The sequence below is a fragment of the Prinia subflava genome, chromosome 8 (assembly GCF_021018805.1).
Source record: "Prinia subflava isolate CZ2003 ecotype Zambia chromosome 8, Cam_Psub_1.2, whole genome shotgun sequence".
NCBI classification, from domain to species: domain Eukaryota; kingdom Metazoa; phylum Chordata; class Aves; order Passeriformes; family Cisticolidae; genus Prinia; species Prinia subflava.
The window spans coordinates 13,123,484-13,144,928 of NC_086254.1; the positions used below are offsets into that span (position 1 = coordinate 13,123,484).

General features: G+C 56.1%; 1 protein-coding gene across 1 annotated transcript; it reads right to left on the reverse strand.

Annotated features, from left to right (window-relative positions):
• Positions 1 to 18,353: 18,353 nt before the first annotated feature.
• On the reverse strand, positions 18,354 to 21,022 carry LOC134554280 (uncharacterized). Its single transcript, XM_063404821.1, has 7 exons — positions 20,990 to 21,022; positions 20,815 to 20,895; positions 20,010 to 20,211; positions 19,752 to 19,882; positions 19,306 to 19,413; positions 19,014 to 19,133; positions 18,354 to 18,497 (listed from the first exon to the last, which is right to left on the reverse strand). The coding sequence occupies exons 1-7, from the start codon at positions 21,020 to 21,022 to the stop codon at positions 18,480 to 18,482; spliced, it is 693 nt and encodes a 230-aa protein (XP_063260891.1). The 3' UTR covers positions 18,354 to 18,479.
• Positions 21,023 to 21,445: the final 423 nt, after the last annotated feature.

The following is a 21,445-nucleotide window of genomic DNA, read 5'->3' on the forward strand; positions in this document are numbered from 1 at the left end:
CCCGACCAGGTCTCCTGTGTTTGTGCCCCCGTGCAGAGCTCCACTGTCCCTTGCAGCGGTGCCAGGGAGATGCCAGGCTCACGGGACAATGACCTGGAGTCCCCAGCAGCACCTCCATCCCCCATAGGGTCAGCACTCACCGTTTCCCATTCCTCCTTGGAGTTCTCCTCTTGCTCCTCTTCGCTCCTGCCAAAGCCTCCTGGACTGTGGCGATTTGGTTAATTGGGCTTTGAGGATGGCAGAGGCCAATTCCCTCCTTGGCTCTGACTGCAGGGTGGAGTTGTTGCTCCTCTCCACTCACCGCTGGTCAGTCCAGGCTGGCCTCAGCCTTGCTGGTCCCTGGCCTCAGGGGCTGTGGGCAGCTGATGCAGAGTGTCCTGTGCCCTTGATGTGCTGTGTGCCAGCTGACCAAGCAGCACCTGAGCTATTCGGCGACATTTGCTGCGTCTGACAGCGCTTTTCAAGCAGGGTCTGGCAGCATCTTCTTCACTTTACAGCTGAGGAAGGTGAGGGCAGAACTCAGGGGGAAGGAGCAGGGCTCAGCACTGCACACCAGGTGGGTCCAACGCCGTGGTTTTGCCTGGACTGGCTCCGTTTGTGCAGGATTTTGTCAGGAGAAATGCCAACAGCTCTCCCAGCCTTGTCGGTTCCACTCCCAAGTGCCATCCCTTGCTGCAGCCCAGCGCCTCTGCTGATGGAGGTTCCTGGTGCCTCCTGCTGCTCGCTTGCTCCGGGATGTGGATTTATAATTTCATTGCAGGCACACGCAGCTTGGGCTTTCCCATTTGAGCTTCACCCCCAGCCTCAGCCCTGGATCTGCGGTTAAAACCAGATTTATGTGGCTGGGAAGGAATTTCATTGCTGTTGTAAAAACTATCAACTTATCTGCTTAGGAAAAGATGAAAAATGCAGGCATGAAAATTGTGGCTGGTTTAGTTGGGGATGGATTTTTAAGAGGCTGCTGTGGGGGGGAGGGTGTGCTGGAGCAATCCACATCTCACTTCCATTCCCCAGGATGGAAAGGTGATTCTGGCTAATTTAACACAGTCATTAAGCTGCCGTATCAAAAGCACAGAGTCAATTAAGCAGCAGCCCCCCCGCCCTGGCTCCGCAGGCTGTGCTGTTTTAATCAAGGATGGGGGGAATTGCTGCTGCTGCTTCCACAAAGCTCCCGATCCTGGTCCTGGGAGCCAAGGGCTGAGCTGATTTTGCCGATGGAAGATGCTCTCCTGCCCGCTGCCCAGGGTTAGAGGGGGTTTTGGGGGATCAGGCTGCTGACAAATGCACTGGGGGAGCTGGGGGACCCCCAGGCTGGAGGGGGCTGCTTTGCCTTTGTTCCCTCCCCAAGCATCTCGCCAGAAAATCAAGTTATTTCTGTCTTACTGTGCTCCCTTCATGCCATTATTTTATTTTGGGGGAAACCAAGGCACAGACCTGGACAAGGGAACAGGCAGGTTGTGATTCAAGCCTGGGCCGTGGGTTTTGGCTCAGCCCAGCTCCCCCTCTGGGCTCTCTCTCACACCCATTAACTCCAGTGTCCTTCTGGCATCACCCTGGGCTTTGAGGAAGGAACAGGACAAAGCTGTGGAGGAAAAGCACCAGGCTGAGGTGACCAGTTCTGCTTCCCCAATCCAGAGTCTGGCACTGGACACTGGAGAATCCCACAGGGCCCTTGGTCTTGTGCTCCAATTAATTCAAATTGGCCTCAGTATGAGCATAAATCCAGAGGGATCTTAAGCCAGGAGCCAGGGACAGGTTGGGGAGGAGATCCCTGCCAGGGGCTGTGGCATTTGGGGTGCTGAGATGGGACCCGGGCCCCTCCTTAGGGGGCTTTACCCCCACCTGTCACCTCTGTCCCAAGAGCCTGGCCCTAAACAAAACCAGCACCCCACAAACGAGGATGGGGACCCATAAACCACCAAAACCCTCCAAAATCTTGCTGAGCACCAGGATTGGGATGAAATGGGGGCACCTGGGCTCCAGCTGTACCCTGGGAACACAAATGTCCTGGAATCACAGAATCATCACGGTGGGAAGAGACCTTCAAGACCACCCAGTCCCAGTGTCCCCCAGTTTGGGGGGACACACAGAAGGGGCAGGACCCTGCTGCTGTCAGGGCCCGTGCTCCAGGGAGGGTCTCTGCCTTTGGAGATGCTGTTCCAAGCGAGCCGGCCCTGGGAGTGTCTTGACAAGTTTTGCTGCTTTCTGGGGCATTTTCACACAGACTCAGCAAAATGATTTAGGGGAAAAAAAAAAAAAAGAAGTGTGAGAGAAATAAAAAAATCGCAGCTGCTCTGGCACACGCTCAAAATCCCTAAGAGTTTTTGACTGAAACGTGCCAAGGGGAAAAAAATAATTCCAGCAAAGTGAGAAGTAAAGTCCCTTTTGCCCCCAGTTTGCCCTCTGTGGTGAAGTGAGGGATCTTTCCCTGCTGATCACAGGATCCAGAGCCTCTCCCTGCCTGCAGGGTCCCTGCCAGCCCCTCCTGCCGCCGGCCGTGCTGGGCCCCTGCCAGCCTGAATGCAGCATTCCAGCGCTGCCAGCTCCAGTGACAGCCCAGGAGGTTTTTGTCCCCACTCAGGATGCAGCAGTGGGAGCCATGTGATGAGAGCAGGCTCCTGGTGCCTATTAATTTTGCCTAATGGGAACCTCGATGGACTCCTCGAAGGAGCCAGCTGGATGCTCCCACTCCACGTGGTCCTACAGAATTTGGGTTTTGGGGAGCCCACCACAAGCCACTTTGGTGCTGGGCTGATGCCACGAGGGCTTGAGGGTGCCAGGGAGCTGGTCCTGGCTTGGCAGCCCAGCCCTCGAGCCCCAAATGTCCCTGAGCAGAGCCAGCCACACCACAGGGACAGGGGACAGTGCTGTCCCCAGGACTCGCCCCCCAGGGCTGAGCTGGGGATTATTCTGTGCTGGCCAGAGGCTTTGCAGTGCCCCAAACATCCCTGGAGGGTGACACTGCACAGCTGCAGGGCACCGTGCCCCAGGGACACCGCCCGGTGTTGTCCCCTCCATCCAGCCTGGAGCCACCCTCTCCCAGGGACCTGCTGAGGTGGGACCAGGAGGTCCCATGGGCTCACTCTGGCCTGGTCACCCAGGACACCCAAAAATGCAGCTTCACCTCAGGTGTGCTGAGTCCACTCTGGCAGGACTCCAGCATGGAAATTGGGCCCCACTGTGGGGTTTGGGGGACACAGGGAAGAGTGGCTGCCACGCCACGAGTGACATCTGTGACCTGCTGTGCACGGAGCTGGGGCTGTTCCCCTGCAAACCCTCTTGTTCCCCCATTTCCTCGAGCACTCTCTGCCCTGACCCCAATGTCTCCATGTCTGCACTTCAGATCTGTTCATTTTGAGCACGAAGCCCTGAGGGGGCACAGTCTCACCTCATTTTCCCTGCCAGAGCCCCGGGCGGGTGGCCTCGCTCTGCACACACAGCCTGAGCCCGTGACTAAGCCCAGTTACTTTTAATAAATATTTGGTAATAACAATGGAAGTTTCTTTGGCCAGGGACCTGCTGTTCTGAGCTGTGCCAGCAGAAGCACCAGCAGGTGAAGGGTTTTCATCCAAGCAGGAGGGACAGGGACCTTTCTCCTCTCTCCCTGCCTGGGCTTCAAGCGACAGCAGTGCTGGGATCCCCACCTGCCCTTCCTCCCACTGCAAGTGAGCCCTCGTGTCTGGGTCCAGGTGTCCCTTGTGGCACTGAAGTCACCCCAAGGTGACAAACTCCACACAAGGAGGATTTCCTCCCTTTTTTAAGGGACAGTTTTTCAAAACCACCCAGCCCCAGCCGGGGTCAGCAGGAGCTTTGCAGCCCTCAAACCCAGCCTAACATTTCCCTGCTCAGAGAAGGATAAAGCAAATTATCTCTGGTTTCCCGATGCAGGCTGCATTTCCCCTGGTGCATGACTTAGGCCACCCAGGTCCCATTTGCAAGGCCATCCCTTCTTTGCTGGGGATCAGGGGGGCTCGCACAGCCCCCAGATCCCTCCTGTGTCCATGGTCATGGAGCTGGGCACTGCCAGACGTGGAGCTCGTGTCACCCTCCAGGGCTGCCCAGCCCCGCAGAGCCCACGGCCGAGGATTGATTGCCCTCATGAGAGAGATATTGAGCCATTAGAGAATGTCCAAAGGAGGGCAAGGAAGATGAGGAACAGCTTGATGGAAGCCATGTGAGGAGCAGCTGAGGGCACTGGGCTTGTTCAGCTGCAGCAGAGGAGACTGAGGGGAGGCTCCTCGGGGGCTGCAGCTCCTCCTGAGGGGAGGCAGAGGGGCAGGGGCTGAGCTCTGCTCTGGGACAGGAGCCCAGGAAGGGCTGGAGCTGTGTCAGGCCTTGGGCTGGAGCTCAGGGAAAGGTTCTTCACCCCGAGGGTGCTGGGGCACTGCCCAGGCTCCCCAGGGAATGGTCCCAGCCCCAAGGCTGCCAGAGCTCCAGGAGCGTTTGGACAACGCTCTCAGGGGTGCTCAGGGTGGGATTGTTGGGGTGTCTGTGCAGGGACAGGGGCTGCACTGATGATCCCTGTGAGATCCCTGGTGATCCCTTCCAACCCATCTCACTCTGTGATTTTGTGATTGTCCTGCCCATTCACACCAGGACGGCCCCATGACTGTGCCAAACACACCCCAGCCCTGATAAAAATAAGGTAATAATAAGCAGGCAAGAAGGGAAAATGTTTGGGGTAAAATCTGAGGTGATCTGTACAGTGCACCCCACAGCCCAGCCACCCGCTCCCCAAAGCCCCTGAGCTCAGGCAGCTTGAGGCAGCTGGAACCTGAAATGTTCTGCTCCCTGCTGCTTTTGGGTCGAGCAGGGGTCCCAACACGAGGCTTTCCCACTCCAGGGACTCCCCCAACCCCACCCTGTCACTGCACTGTCCCCAGGCTGTTCCCAGCCCGGCTGGGCGCCCTTGGGGACACAGGTGGCTCTGCCTGGCTGGGCAGGGCTGGGCAGCAGCAGCAAACCCTGGTGTGGAGCCAAGGATCACAGCGGGCAGGAGGAACAGGGTCTGGCAGCCGCTCCTTGTCAGTGCATCCTGATACCTGCAGCACCTTCCTGGATTAGCAGGCAAACAGAAACCACGCAGCTGCCAGGATGGGAAAATGAGCTGGGCAATGCCGGCCCCTCTGGTCAAGGGGGATAAACCATCAGCTGTACGGAATAAATCCCAGAATATCCTGAGCTGGAAGGGACACTCAGGGAATCATTGATCCAACCCCTGTCCCTGCACAGACACCCCAACAATCCCACCCTGAGCATCCCTGAGAGCGTTGTCCAAACGCTCCTGGAGCTGTGGCAGCCTTGGGGCTGGGACCATTCCCTGGGGAGCCTGGGCAGTGCCCCAGCACCCTCGGGGGGAAGAACCTTTCCCTGAGCTCCAGCCCAAGGCCTGACACAGCTCCAGCCCTTCCTGGGCTCCTGTCCCAGAGCAGAGCTCAGCCCCTGCCCCTCTGCCTTCCCTCAGGAGGAGCTGCAGCCCCTGAGGAGCCTCCCCTCAGTCTCTCCTCCAGCCGTACACACGAGAACTCGTGGAACGGTGTGGTTTTTTTGATTCCTGTCTCACCAGGTCCCGGGTCTCCTCCCCATCCCCGAACAAGCTCAGGGATCCATGCGCTGCCGTTCCCGGTGCGATCCCAGCGCTCCCCCATCCTCGGGGAGCTGGGGGCGGCCACTCCGCTGCCTCCCCGCGAGGAAATCGCTCCTGATGGAATCCAGCCCACGTTCCCCGAGCCGCAGCGTGCGGAAGGAGCGCGCTGCCACCCCCGGCTCCATCTCCCTCGCTCTCCCTCCCTCCTGCCTTTATCTTCGAGTGGCATCGAATCCCTCCGGCAGCTCGCAGCTCCTCTTCAAATTCCATTAGAGCTGCTTTGCAGGCGATTAGAATTCCAGGCACTGCGGTGCCACGGACGGCAAACACGACATTTCCACCTTCCAGATGGAAATGTCCCCGCGTCCCCGTGTCGCCGAGACCTGCAGACAGAGAGGTTCTAATCCCCTTCATTCATCAGCTTGGCCTCACCAGCTGCTGGTTCCTGCTCAGGGATGGGGCCATTGTGGAATGGTCATGGCCCCCTGTCCCCAGGGAATCTGAACAGGATTGCACAGCACTAAAACCCCAAATCCGTGCTTGTCTCTGCTGTGGGATGGCCCTGGCCAGGCTGTCAGCCAGGGGTGGCTCAGGAATGGTTCACTGGACTCAGGGCAGGAGGGATCTGCTGAGGGCACCATCCAGGGACATCCCACTCAGCCTCTGCTGGTGGCTCCCTCCCGGCTGGGCTGGCAGCCTGTCTGACCCACTGGCCTCTCCTCAGGGCATTGTCTTGGGAAAAAAACCGCTGTCACTTGGTGTGAGTGGCTCAGGGCCACGTCCTCAGCCACGACAGGATTGTCCCCTTGTTGGGAAGGAAGGGACTCAGCACCAAACTGGTGAAGGAGAGCACCCACTGGGCTCAGCGAGCTCCCAGCAGGAGCTGCCCAGCCCTTACCTGTGCCCAGGTGTAGCTGGTGGGTGACAGTGGTGACAACACACTGTCCCTTTGCTGGCTGCTGGAGGCTCTCAAGGTTCCCCCCATCTCTGCTGTGCCCTCTATTTTGAGGGATGTGCCCTTCCCAGTCCCTTTCCTGCTTCAGGGTCATGCTGAGGCAAGGAGGTGCCAATCCCCAAAATTCTGCTTCTTCCCTGTCCTCACATGGATCAGGTCCAGAATATGATCTGAAATAGCAAAGGAAGAAACTCCTCCTGTCCCCATCTTTTCCTGCTTTCCCCAGACCAGCACACGGGGTCCTGGGGTTTTTTTACTGCCTACTCTTGCTCCACGTCCTTGGAGTGGGATGGGAACTGTTAGGTTGAAAGACAAATTATGCTGGGATGCAGTGATGGCAGAGCTGATTCATCAGCTGGGGGGGGTCTACAAGGTCTAATTTGGGAGGGAAGATCTCTGACGAATCCTTTAGTAACAGGAAGACTTGGGAAACTTTTCCTGCCTGAACACATCATTAATTCCCCTGCCCATCCAAGAGCTCGGATGAGGAGGCTGCCATGGTTAGGGAAAAGGTTTTAAACAGGAAGCGTGTTCGCAGGAAACAGCTTCAAATTTGCTGGATCATCATTAATTGGTGGACTCAGTGATCTCACAGATCTTTTCCAACCTTAATGGTTCCATGGTTTCTCTCCCTGTGTTGGTCTCCAGGAGCTTTGGCCAACACCAGGATGAAGATGATGGTTTGTCCCCTAGGGAATCCAGCTCTTTCCAGATATTGAGAGTCTCTCCTGAAGCTCCACGGTGTTCTGCCTGCCAGGACAACCCTCACTCCTCGTGCCCTCTGCAGGGACCAGGAGCAAGTTCTGCAATGCTCTGGCTGCCCTGATGCTGAAAGGGGTTGAATGTGGCTGAACGTGGCTCTGGGGCATGAAGGAATTTCTCCAGCTTGATCCTGTGGGAATTAGCTCGGGCTGTCAGCTGCCAGGCAGGCAATTCCAGCCCCTCTGGCAGCCTCGGGGGCTGGAGGAGATACTCAGGGCTGGGCTCTGGGCACTCCTGGCTCTTCCCACATCCCCAGGGGGGCTCTGGGGTGGGGAGACAGTAATGGAATGGGGCTGGCAGGAGGATTCTGGGGAGCTGTCAGTGCTGGAGGTGAGAACAGGCCTAGCACCCAGCCAGCATTATTAGTGTCTCACTTCCACAGGCAACAAATCCACCCCATGGAAGGAAAAACTGTTTGGAAACAAGACCTGTACCTGGCACAGGGATCCAGAGATGTTCTCCTGGTGCATCTCCCTGCACCCCATGGCCTTGGCAGGATGGGCAGCAGTGCCCAAGGGTCCACAGCTCCATTGTGACCGTCCCCATCATCCTGTCCCTGCTCATCATTCCGGCAGCAGCTCCCGGATCCTTGGATATGTGAGAGGAGTGGAGGTCGCTGTGCCTGGCCTCGCTCTGTGAATTATTAATCCACCAGGAGACAGCTTGGACTGGGAAACCTTCCCCACTGCGAAAGCCATCCCCCAGCAGGCAGGAACACTGGGAATGGGTTTTCCAGGCTGTGCTGGGTGAACTGGCCAGGGACTGAGTCACCTGGGCCAAGCGTGGTCCAGCCTGTCTGGAATCCTGTCCCTGCTCCACCCTCGAGTCCTTGCTCTGCTCTGCCCTGGGATAAATCCTGGGCCAGACCTTGGGGTCCTCCTGGGAAAGGCCTGAGCACAGGGTGGGGGTGCTGCAGAGCAGAGGGTGCTCCCAGGGGCCCCGAGCCCAGCTCCTGGACAGGGTCCTGGTGTGGGGCAGGTACCAGGGGGATTCAGCAGGGGAGAGACAGGCTCAGCTCCCTCGGGCCGACGCTCTCCCCTGCCAGCAGCCAGACCCTTGGAGCAGCCCCTGCCGACCCCCAGCCTCACCTGCACTATCCAAGCATCCCACTGAGTATTCCATCAAGCATCCCGCAGAAGAGGGAGGAAGAAGGGCAGCTCGAGGCTCCAGGCTGGTGTGGCTTGTGCCACCTCACCTCCACTGACAGCTCCGGCCACCCCGGTGACCCCAGCGTGTCTGTTGTGCTCCTGTCACTCCGTGTTTGTGTCCCTGCTCCCTGTGGGCTGTTCCCAGCCTCGTCTGTGGGGAACAGCCAGGGCTGCAGGCAAAGGGAAGCTACTGCTGACTTCTGTGTTTTCCCAAGCCGTTGGCTCTGGTGGTGTCTTCTAAACAGATTAAACTTGGATCCCAGCACCCAGATCAGCTCATGGAGCTGCTGGGGGGCAGAAAAGGGGTTTTGGGGGGTTTTGCTGAGTCTGAGAAGCAGGTGGGAATTTTGTATGCTGAGGGTGGGGAGGCACAGATTGTCCAGAGGAGCTGTGTCTGCCCCTTTACTCTGGAAGAGTCCAAGGCCAGGCTGGATGGGATTTGGAGCACCCTGGTACAGAAGAGGGTGGCCCTGCCCATGGCAGGGGTGGGATGATCTCTAATGTCCTTTCCAACCCAAACTGTCACCCTGGTTTTGAAGACTTTTCTAAGCCTTCTGTAATGTTCTTCATACTGGAGTCAGAAATTTCACCTTATCACACTTTCTACTATAAACACTGGCCATGTTTTGCTGTCTTTCATTGCTTACATATTTCTAGGTGGGAGGAGAAAAGGTGATTGACAGTTACCTTGACCAATGTGGATTGAGAGGTGGAACTCCATCCTCCAATCCACGGGCACCATAGGAAATGGATAAAACTGAGTTTTGTAAATAAACTCGCCCCTTTTTCCTGCTTCACTCACCAGCGTGTCCTTGTGTGGTTCTTTCCGTGTCCACTGTGACACCAAACCATTCCATGGTTAGTGAGGATCTGACCCTTGGCTCTGAAAGGTGCAGAGATGCTGATGCTGGAGCTCTATCAGGAGCCACCTTGGGTGTCGAAGGTGTTTGTAGGGAGCAGCACCTCTGCTTGGATTACTGGAGCCTGGGGGACACATGCACATGGGCCATGGGCTGGTGACATTGAGCTGAGCTGTCCCCCTCATGGGGCCTGGGCCACCTCCAGGCTCTGCTCCACCTCAGTGTCCCCTCATGAACAACATCCTCTCACTCAGCCCTGTCCCTTCCCATAAACCTTCCCAAGGCTTCATCCACTAAAGCCCCTGGACCTCCTGGAAACCTCCAAATGTGAGGAAGAGAGGTGGGTGCTGAGGTGCACCCAACACCCAAGGCAGCATCTCAGTGCTCCCCACGTCTGACAAAAACTGCTAAATCTTCGTTAAACTTTGGGAGTAACAGCACCATCACACCACTGCTGTCATTAATCCTTGCTAATTGTTTCTATAATTAAAAGCCCCATTGTGTCTTGTCTCTCCAACACGATTTATCAAACAGGGAGCACTCTTGCATGAATGATGCACGGCTGGTGGGAGGACATCTGCTCCAGGCTGCCTGCATGGAGGGGAAATGCATGGGGGCTGCTCGCTCCCTCAGCCCTCGTGTGCACCTCAGCCTCTTCAAGCCTGGGATGAGATCCCCATCCTCAGGACACCCCTTGGCTTCCTGGAGACCAGGGAAAGGCTATTCCTTCAGAGGATGTTGGGCACTGAACAGGGAATGGTCCTTGGGGGCTGCAGCTCCTCCTGAGGGGAGGCAGAGGGGCAGGGGCTGAGCTCTGCTCTGGGACAGGAGCCCAGGAAGGGCTGGAGCTGTGTCAGGCCTTGGGCTGGAGCTCAGGGAAAGGTTCTTCCCCCCGAGGGTGCTGGGGCACTGCCCAGGCTCCCCAGGGAATGGTCCCAGCCCCAAGGCTGCCAGAGCTCCAGGAGCGTTTGGACAACGCTCTCAGGGATGCTCAGGGTGGGATTGTTGGGGTGTCTGTGCAGGGACAGGGGCTGGGCTGATGATCCCTGTGGGTCCCTTCCCACTTAGGAGCTTCCATGACTGACCAACATCAGGAATGGGATTGTTTCAATCCTTTGTGCAAAGCTCCCGGCCTTTGATCCCCAAGTGAGATACAGCCAAGGACAGAACTCACTCCTGAGTGAAAGCAGGAAATGAGGAGCCCCCTCCTTCCCTGGGAGCGTGGGAGGGCTGGGGTTGGTGTCGGCAGATCAGATCACGCTCTGCCTCTGCTGGGAACTGCATTAAAACCTGAAACCAGGTGGGAGGAGCTGCTTTTTGCCGGTGATGAACGAGGTGGGCCTTGGATTCCTTCCCTCCCCTGGAGCCTGTGAGGGGCCCGGCTGGAAAGTGCAGCAGAGGATTCAAACCAGGACAGTTCATGGCTGCTGTGGGCATGAAGCCTCCTTAGCTGAGGCTGCTCCTGATAAAACAGGAGCTGGAAGTCACAGGATCTGCAAGGCTGGAAAACCCCTCAGAGATCATGGAATTCAACCACTGCCACGCCCACCTGTGTCACCAAGTGTCACATCTCTGGTCATTTGTCAGCCGTATCTGAGGTCCCGGCAGTGCCCACGGAGCTCTGCAGGGATGGGGCAGGTGCTGGGAGCTCCTGGAAGCAGCAATGGCATCAAGGGGGTGATGCTGAACCAGCCAGGGTCCCTTGGGGACAGAGCAGTGACCGGCAGCCTCTCCTGCCTCTCCACACTGCCTGGGTCTCCCCTTCCCACAGCTGGGATGTGGGGACACAGCAGGAGCACAAGTCACCTGCTGTGGGCAGAGAAGCATCCACAGCTCCTCGGGAGGCCCCTGGGGAGAAGGGGGTGTCACAGCAAGGAGGGGACAGGTGACAATCTACACTCCCACCCTTTTTGGTGCTGTGAACCACCCACAGGTGCCTCTTCCCCTGCAGGCAGATCCAGGGCCAAGAAACTCAGTGCAGTCATGGAACAGTTTGGGTGGGAAGGGACTTTTAAGACCATCTTGTTCCACCCTGTGCCATGTGCAGGGACACCTTCCACCATCCCAGGGTGCTCCAAGTCCTGTCCAGCCTGGCCTTGGGCACTGCCAGGGATCCAGGGGCAGCCACAGCTGCTCTGGACACCCTGTGCCAGGGCCTGCCCACTCTCACAGCCAAGAATTCCTTCCCAATCTCCCAGCTAAACTTCCTCTCTTTCAGTTTAAAACCATTTCACTTCCTACTCTTATAAATAGCCTTTCTCCACACTGGCTTATCTTTGACCCCTGGGGGCTCCTGAAGGCCTCTTGAGGGCACGGGTACCAGGGGGTCACACATTGGCACCAGCAGCTCGACTCCCTGGCACAGACCTCATCCCTCCTTCCCTCTCTGGGGTGGGGATGGGAACCATCCACAGCTCCCAGGTTCCCCTGTCACCTCCCATTTTTTGAAGCTACTAGCTAGCAGCATCTTTAAACAAAATATGAACAAAAGCAGGGAGTTTTGGGGAGCGCACTGCTGAGGATAATCAGGCCTGAAAATGACTCTGCTTTGTGGGGTTGTCATGGGTTGGCATTGGCCAGATGTTAGTGCACTTATGAATATATGTTTTTTCTCTAACAACTCTTGTGGGATGTGATCAGGAACAGAGCAGAGCAGGCTTAAATCTTGAAAACAAAAAAAAACTCACTAAAACTTTATTAATTACATAAGAACAAGGACAGAAATACTCTTAAACACACACAAAGACAGAAATAAAAACTTCTTAGAACATTTCTTCTCCCAGTTTCTACTTCCCCACCCATCACTCTTCACAGACTAACTTTTGGGTTTTAGATCAAACAATCACCACTCAAAAACAAACTAATCTTCAATTCAGCAAGGGAGAGAAGAGTCTCTCTCGCACCACAGACTGTTCCTCAGAAAACACGGGTCTACCCCTTATGTGTTTCCATGTCACCCATAGCACCGCCCGGAGAAGTCTGCTAAGGTGACACTCTCTTTTTCTTATGTCTAGCGCTTTCACCGCTGTCTTATAGGCCAAAACTGCATACAGAGCTTTTTAAGGATGCTGCATGCTAAGCTCTCCCTCTTTTCACCCAGGGGCCGGGGTTCCAAGAGCAGGTCTGCCCTGAGGACAGAGGGTGCCACCTCACCCTCCCCCTCTCTTCTCTGCTCGCTACTCACTTCAAGTGCCAGTCACTGTAGCAAAAGCAAAGAGCAGCTGTATCCACCTAAAAATGCAGTTTATGTTTAAAAGAGACTCAAGTTCAGTCTATAGCTGACATTATGCAAGAAAAGTCTAGCTCCAAGGCTACTCCTCTCATTCTTCTATCGAGTTCTTTCTAATCATGCTTTATCATCTTAGTCTTAGGCCGCTTCCCTCTCTCCGAAAACTACCAGTCATGAGAATCAATGTCTAAGAAAAGTTTCTTTCTGCCAAGCAAGGGTTAACAGTTTCTACTCAGCAGGGTGCTGCAGGCGGAAGCATTCTCAAGCTCGGCAAACCCACCTGGCTGAGCACCTTCTCCCAGAGTTTGGGGGGAAGGAGGGGGGTGAGAACACACAGAAGGCACTTCCACAGTTTTCCACCCCTCTATCCTGGACGGGGCAGCTCAGTTCCAGTCCTGTCCATTCTCTTCTCCCCCCCGGGCCCCAGCTTACTTTAGTTTCACCGCGTGGTTGTCTTGAGCCTGGCCACGTGGCTTCCCCCTCCCCCACTCAGCCCAGAGCTGAGCAGGGGAGAGGAGATGTTTCCACTGCTGAAACCGGAACCCAAAAGAGGCTGAACCCCTCAGACTCTTGCTTTTAACTCTTTGTGTCCTTAGAAGCGTGTCCAAACCTCTGAGTGACCAATCTAGGTGCCAGCAGAAAAGCTGATTACTGATTAGACTGCCCACATCCCCCTAGAAAAATTCACCTCCCCCCCCCAACCACGACAGGGGTGACTCACACCTAATGCATGTGCATATTAATGTTGCCCTTCCCAGCTGTGCTTCCAAGAGCTTTCCCTGGGCTGAGCTGGAAAGACACTGGGAGAGAGGCACAGCTCAGCTCCCAGCTCTGCTCAACAGGACTATTTGCAGGGAGGTGTGTCCTGCTGGACACCAACTTTCCTTCATTTTTCCATCCCTTTCCCCTCACTTTTCCCACAGTGTGACACACAGTGAATCTCCAGGCCTCAGCTGGATGCCAGCCCAGCCGTGGCATCTGCTGTTTCACCAGTTCCTCCCCGCCACCCAACTGTGACCAACAGCTTGGAGACGCCAACAAGGGCAGCAGCACAAATATGAGCTCGGAGCCTTTGGAAAACATCAACAGTCACAGGCCAAAAATATCTGGGTTGGGAATTCTGCACCTCTGAGGAGATGGCTCCATGTCCAGAGATGCTGGTGATGGCCAGAGTGCTCTGTCACTGCTGTCACACAGTTACACACCTGGCTGGAGCCCTCCTCAGGAGTAAAACACTGCTTAGCTGGTCCAAGGCATCTTTGGGCTTCCAGATAATCCACAGGGAGCAGGGTCGGCCCTGATGCAAATCCCTCCCTGGCATCTGCAAAACCCCAAAGGGCAACTTGAGACACAGGGCTGGTCCCTCCCTGGACATCCCTGAGCAAAGAAGAGCCAGCACCTGCCCTGTCCCTGCCCACCCCTGTTCTGTGTCCCCAGAAAGGCACAAAATCATTCCCCAGGCACCCAGAACTGGGCACCTCACCCTGAACCCGTGTTCCTTTGGGAGATGAGCAGATATGGGGCAGATGTTTGTCCCCTGCCCCTGCAGCTGGAAAACCTGCTGGGTTTGGGGCAGCTGGAGCTCCCCAGGGGCTGTACTGGGCTCCCCAGGGACACATCACAGCCTCTCTCATTCCTGCTGCTGGCACGGGGGAAGATAAAGCTGGGATTATCACAGAGCTGTCACCAGCTGCAGGCAGGACCCTCACACAGGTGACAGCACCAGAGGCTGAGCAGGACACACAGAGAGACCCCAGGTTACCCAAATCCTGTGAGGATGGAGTTGCCTGGCCCTGAAAGCTCCCAAAGCTTTTGAGGAATGGCAGAAGCACCTGCCTGCTCCTCCTGCTGGTGGCTCTACTGGTTTTACTGGGACCATGCCAGGCACAGAGGTGCCACACTCTTTTGCGTTACTTTCCACACTGTGGGAGCACTTGGGTACAGAAGGTGGGGCTGGAAGAGGCAGAGGCTGGGTTCAGGGGATGCTCAGTGCCTGCCCCTCACTGCTGGAATGGTGGATTTAAGGATAAATTCCTCCAGGAATAACTCCTGGAGGGGCAGGAGACTGAACAGGAAAGAGAAGCCCAGCAAGAAGTATTGTGGTTTCACATTTTCCCAAAACAGGAGAAAAATTTTGTAACTAAAATCATGACCCATAAAGATGATTTTACTGGAAATGAACACTTTGAGTCCTTTTTTTGCTAGGAAAGAAATTCCTGCTGTAACATAAGATCTCACAGTTAATATTTAACCTCACTATTTCCAGCATGCCGAGGCTGCAGCTGAGCACATCCCCCCTCCCACAGCCCCCCCTGACCCCAGCAGTCACCTTAAAGGACAGACTGGAGCAGTTTGTCCTCTGCTCCTCATAGGAAAGAGCAAAATGCTCCTTCCAGCCCTGGGGCAGGGTTGGAATGGGGCTGCTGCCCCTCTCAATTACCGGCCTTGACTGCAGCAGGCAGCGATTGCTGCTCCCCCCTGGCTGAGCACAGCCTGCCTAATCCATCGCTCCAGCCTAATTAGGCTCAGACCAGGGCACAGAGCCAGCAGCCCCCGGAGGAGGAGATGAGAACGAGCCCAGCCCCGGGGGACCCCCCTGCCACCCCCTGCCCCTGCCCAGGGACCTCCAGCCTTCCCTGCTGCCAGTGCCAGGCCCAGGGTAACCCGCCCCCGGCTCCTAATTGGATTTGTTCACGCTAATTATGATCGTTTTCGCCTCAATTAAGCCATTTGTTTCCCACTCAGCTCAGGTCTGAGCCCTTCGCAGGCTGCTGGGGCCGCGTGTCCTCAGCGCTCCCGACTGTCAGGGTCACCTTTGCTCATCCCTCAGGCGCCCTCAGGGCCCACACTCATCTCCTCACCCCCAAACGCGGCATTAACCCCTCAATTCCTCTCCCCATTCCTCCTCCTTCCCATGCTCCCACAGCCTCGCTCCTTGGTGGCCCTTGCTGAGGACACAGGGCTGGCCCTGGTGTCACCCTCAAAGACCAAGCCGGCCCTGGAGGGTGCAGAGCTCAGCTCTGGACCCACATCCTGCACGGCTCCCGCCATCCCAACCCCTCTGGCCTGCAGGAGGGGCAGGGAAATGGGGCCTGGAAAAGCAGGGGCCTGGAGATTTACAGGGAGTGCAGAGGTAGAAGGAGGGAATCTGCTCCTCAGCAGGGACTGAGGGGAAGGGTGAGGGCGATCACACAAAATCTGGGCCTGGCTGATCCCCAGGGCTGTGCTCAGGGGCAGCAGAGGCTCAGCTGGGCACATCCCACAGCGTTTCCCTAGAAAAGGAAAAGCCAGGGAGGGCTCAGTGCGTCTCCATCCAAGCAGAATTCAGTAACCTGCTCCATCAGGCTGCTCCTGCCACCCTCCAACACCAAACCAAGGGGGCTGTAGGCACCGTGAGTCCCTGTGCTCCATCTCCTCACACTGCAGGGAAAAACAGGCAAAAAAACTCCACAGCCAGGAAGGAAGAACAGGAATGAGGAGAGGGAGGGAAGGGATGCTCAGAGGGACTTCATGGATTGGGCAGGACAGACTCTCCATCCCTGTCCTGCTTCCCCCAGCCTTGGAGACAGACCAAAAGTCCCCAAAGCATTCCACAGACCCCATCCCATGGCTGCAGCCCCACTCAATGGCCCCAAACAGCCCTTTAGCCCCAAACCTGCATTTCTGGCATGCACCAGTCTCATCCTCCTGGGCAAAGGGATGTTGCCCACATGCACACAGCATTTTGAATGGCTCAGTGGTGAAGCCCCTGAGGCCACCAGCATCAAGTGCCACCCTCAGACACCTCCAGGTGACCAGGTACCTCTCCAGGTGAGCCTTCACCCACTCAAGGGCCATCATCCCACTCCTCCTCCTCCTCACCAACGAGCACCACCCACCCACTGGGGCTGGACTCGGCTCTGCAGCTGCTCCTCCCAGCCATTTACTTCCTCCATGCTCAGCTGAGGAGGTCTCTTCCTCCTAAATCCGGGCTTCAGGCCTGGGGAGCTTTGGCTATGCCCAGAATTAATTCACAGCTGAGCTCAGAGGCAGATTTAGGGCTCTTTCCTTCCTCACCACATTTAACATCATCACTTGGGCAAGAAACCAAGCCTGCCCTTCATCCCCACAGCCAAGGCTCCTAAAGCTCAGGAGCAAGAGGAAAAGCCAGCCCAGATTCCAGAGAGCCCTTGCCCAGCTTTGTGAAGGATATTTTTATTAATTTCTGCTGCAGAGAAGGGGAGAGCTCTTGAACACAAACAAGGAGCACCTGAAATAATGCTGAGCCCAGAATAATATCCAGGAGCTGCAGGATCAGCTCCTTTATCAACCTTTAACAAAAAAAAAACCCAACAAAAACTTGCTGTTATTCAGCACTAATGAAAGGAGAGCTATTGTGGCTGCAGATAACACCAGGTACGAGGCACTGCAGCTTTATGAATGCTGGAGTTTAATGACTCGGGACTGTTAACAGTGCACAAATAACCAACCTGAGAGAAAAACAGCCCTGCCTGGTCCAAGCCATGCCCTGCTGGAGCAGAGGCACAAGGACCCAGAGCTGTAAAGCCAGTTTTAGAGGAGTCCAAGGGCTGCAGCTCCAGGAGAGGTGTCCTGACCCAGCCACGGGATTAAAGCTCCGGAATTTCCACCTCTAACTGGTCAAGGGGTCAGAGAATGCCTTGGAAATGTCAGTGTAATCCAGCAGGAAAAGCCACAATGGGGCACAAGGAAAAGCCACAATGGGTTTCTTTGACAGGCAGGACAACCTTTAATAAATCTGACATTAAGATCCCTGATCCCAGCAGGGTCTGGGAGCCAGGACTCCCCCATCCCCCTTACTTGCCTTCAAACTCCCTGGGATTTTGAACTGCCACTCCTTCCTGCAGCCCACAGGGACTGGGACACAAACACAGCCTTGGGGCAGCCCAGCTCCTCTGTCCCCTCAGAGGGTTCATGCTCCTTCAGAGGCTTTGGCTGAGGCAGGCACAGACACAATCACAGGCATTTCTAAACTGGCCTGGTCCACTCTGGTTAAACCAAACTGAAGGCTCAGCTCATTCAGCCCTGCTGGAGGGTACCACAGTTCATTTTAGCACTTGGAGCATTGTCAGGCCCGGTGGATTCCCACACAAAGCCAGCTCCAGGCAGTGGTGCCAGACACAGCCTCCAGGCATGCCCTGAGCAAGGGATCTGAGCCCTCTGAGCTGTTCCTGTTCTCTCACCCACATTTGGAGGAGTTGCTGCACTTTGCAGCCTCAGACTTCTGGGACTTGATCCAGGCAACAGCTCCAGCACTGGGCAACCTCAGGTCTCTCCAGAGCTCTGGGTCCCATTCAGGCACTTCCTGATCCCAACCTGCTTTTCCAGACCCCCAAATCCCTGTTTCCTTAGAGGATCCTTTCTGGGATCCATGTAGAGGGAGAAGGGCCTGTTCACAGCTCCCAGGTAAAAGACAAAACACAAATTGAAAACTTCCAAATGTTTGCTAAAGAAGATCGCTTCTGTGTTAAATTCCTTGGTTTATTCCAGTGTGTTTGGGGATGCCAGAAAGGAAGGGATTCCATGGAAGCACCAGGCAGCCCAGGACTATCCAGCCTGCGTGTCCAAGCTCAGGCACTGCCCCATGGACAGCCCCAGTGCTGCCCAATCTTCAGTTCTCCCTTTCCTGTCACATTCCAGCATTCCCAGAGCCTCACAGGCAGCCTGAGGAACCCCTGCCCCAGGGGGGATCAGAGGGAAGAGGTCCCCCCTGGCAGCCCCACACCCTGTAATGCCACCTCCAGGTACTGACAGCCAACAGAGCCCAGTTCACATGAAAAAATAGGGTGATTTTATTACAAACTTCAGAAGAAGGAAACAAACAACATGAACACGGCCTTTAACTGGACATCTTCATCAGGGCAATGGCTGTCCCAGGGAATCAGGCACTTTGCAGCCCCAGAAGGTTCAGGTGCACAAGTTAGGCTTCATAGTTTTCCTAGAAAACAGGAGATTTTCCCCATAGCACTGCCTGCCCTCACTGACCCTGGGGACAAAGAAATTCCCCACCTCCCTCCTCACCCTCCACTTCCCAGAGCAGCAGCCTCCAGGGAATTAGAAGGGTATCCAGCAGTGCTCTGGGACCAGAGCAGGGAGGGACCCTACGGAAGTGGCTTGTGGTGAAAAGCTTCCCACAGATCCTCCCTATTTTTAACTGTAAAATATCCAGGCTAGAGAGTCACACAGGGCTTGTGGCAATCTGCTGATAGTGGCCCTGGGTCAGAGGTGCCACAAGCTGGCACCTGGCACTGCTGCCAATGCCCAGGCACTGGGCACACCCAGCACCACCCCGGGACTGAGGCTGTGTCCCTGCACAGCCACTGGAGCCCCTGTAACCCTCGCCCTTGGCAGCAGAGCTCTGTGACAAAGGCTCAGAGCCTGGGGACACCCAGGGGACTTGTGGCACCTCCTCTGCTGCACACTCAGAGGGTGGGGTTGTGCCAAGGGTCCTTACCCCATCCTGAGATGTGCTGGTGTCACAGGATGCGTCACAGGATATGTCAGTCTCCTGCTCGCTGTCATCACCACTGGCCACAGTTGAATCCTCTGCTTCCCGCTCCAGGGACATGGGGCCCTGGGGGTTGTGCAGCACAGGGACACAGTCAGAGCAGCACAAAATCCATACAGGATTCATGGAATTCAGACTGGAGCCCTCCCAGACTCCCTCCTCCTGCAGCCAGGGGCTGAGGTAAGTCCTTCCAGCCAAGGGTTGATGCTGTCCCCAGGAACGGAGCAGGAACACTCACCTGGACAGCCAAGGCCTCCTGCACAGTGACCCCACCCAGCTCCTCCAGCTCCAGGTCGGTGTCACTGTGGGACTGGTACTCGTCACTGTCTGACTCCATCACCGAGGGCTGGGGGGAAACAGGCAAAGAGAGGCTCTGAGGAAGGAACAGTGAGGGGAAGGACACACCAGTCCTGTCCCAACAGCACTGGGAGCCACAGCCAAGGGTGACAGAGACGCTGCCCTGCAGGGACATAGACCAAAGGGAAACCTCAGGGGTGAGTGGGGTGTCCCCAGCTCACAGATGGTGCATGGGGGGATGGTCAAGTGCTCCTTGGACACCCTGTGCCCTCAGAGAGGGAACAGGGGAGAAAACCTCTGCAGGCTCCTCCATAGGACACTCCCAGAGCATCCCAGGCCCACACAGAGGCCAAATCATCTTGGAATTGCACAGCAGCCACATCTTACCTCATACGTGAAGTCATCAGAGTCATCCTCTGGCAAATCCATCTCCAGAAACACCAGCCAGGTCTGCTGCTGCTTTGGAGCCACATCATCATCCCCGTTCCAGGCTGGGTTGCTCAGAGCCTTCCGGAGCTCTGCAGGAGGCACAAGAGGCACGATCACCACACCCAGAACAAAAGCAGCAGTTTTCCTGGCTCCCTACAGGAATTCCATGCTGTGTTCTTCCCAGCTGCAAAGCCTCCAGGTGTCCCCAGCTCTTACCCTTGGACATGTTGCTCTGGTCCCACTCTGCCAGGAGGTATCCCAGGAAGTTCTGGATCCTGGTGGGAGTCACGGAGAGCAGAAGGTGCACGAGCTTTCCAGGCCACGTGGGGGACTGGTCTGGGGGGCAGAGCTTGCTCCTGAGGGTCTCAACAGGGGTCACTAATCCAATCCAGACAGACGCTTTCTGAAGGAGCTTCAGCTACAAAGAGAGGTCCATCAGCACATGGGAGAACTTTCAGGTATTTCAAGTCCCCAAGGAAAGCCCCAGACTCTGCTCTGTCCCAGTGTAGAGCTGAGATTGGGACCAACTTCAGCCAAAACTTGCTGGGTTGTACTTCATTCCCAAACCCCTCCCATTTCTTCTGGCCCAGAGAGGGAGAAAAATGAGAACGCTGCAGCCACTAACAGCTGAAGGGGAGCAAAGCAAGGCCAAGGAGAAAAAGTTGGGATAAGGAGGAAAGCAGGCGACAAATACATGCAGAGAAAAAAATCATGGAATTGTTTGGGTTGAAGGGACCTTCAGGAGCACGTAATCCACACCTTATCATGGGCAGGGACACCTCCCACTGTCTCAAGCTGTTCCAAGCCCATTCAACCTGGCCTTGGACACTGCCAGGGATCCAGGGGCAGCCACAGCTGCTCTGAGCACCCTGTGCCAGGGCCTGCCCACCCTCACAGGGAGAAATTTCTTCCTAATATCTAATAATGTGAAAAGACTGATAGAAAATAAACTATCTACCAGAAACCCCCCCAAAACTGCCAATGTTGAGGTTTTAACCACCCCATCCCCAGCATCACTCACCGGGTACTTGACCAATCTGAGCTGAAGGATCTGGCCCAGGAACCTGCTGGAGAAGGAATCACTGTGGGTGGGTGGCGTCATCTGGAAAGAGAGAAAGAGAAAGGTCAGAGCCTCCAGCCCAGCTCTGAGAGTGCCCCCAGCAGAAGCCCCTCTCAGGCAGGGGCAGTGCCCAGACCTGCTTTGGGCTGGGCTTTGGGAGCTGCTCCATAGAGCCCCAACCAGACACAAAGCAGGCTTAGACCCCTGTGTGGCCCTCAGGGTACTTATGGGTCCTGTCCCATCTGCTCCTCGTTACCCTGACGAGCTGCTGGCTCTGCTAATTGGTGCAGCAGCCCAGGCCCCTCAGCTGGGGCTCCCCTGCTATCAGCACTGGAGCCTCAATTCGGGGCTGTCAGTTAGGGGTTGTTTTCTCTCAGTTTGAAGTCTCCTCCTGGAGCTTTCCAAGGCTCTGATTTGAGATCTCTCCCCTTGCTCTGTGCGGGTGCAAAGAGCTGGAGGTGATGAGATGCCAGAACCTGCCCTGCTGAGCCCCCCAGGGATGGGAGAAACTGGGTCCCAGGTGAGGTGAGGTCACTCTGCATCCCCTGTGTTCCCTGCCTGTGCAGAGACGGAGCTGCTTTTCCTGTCTGCA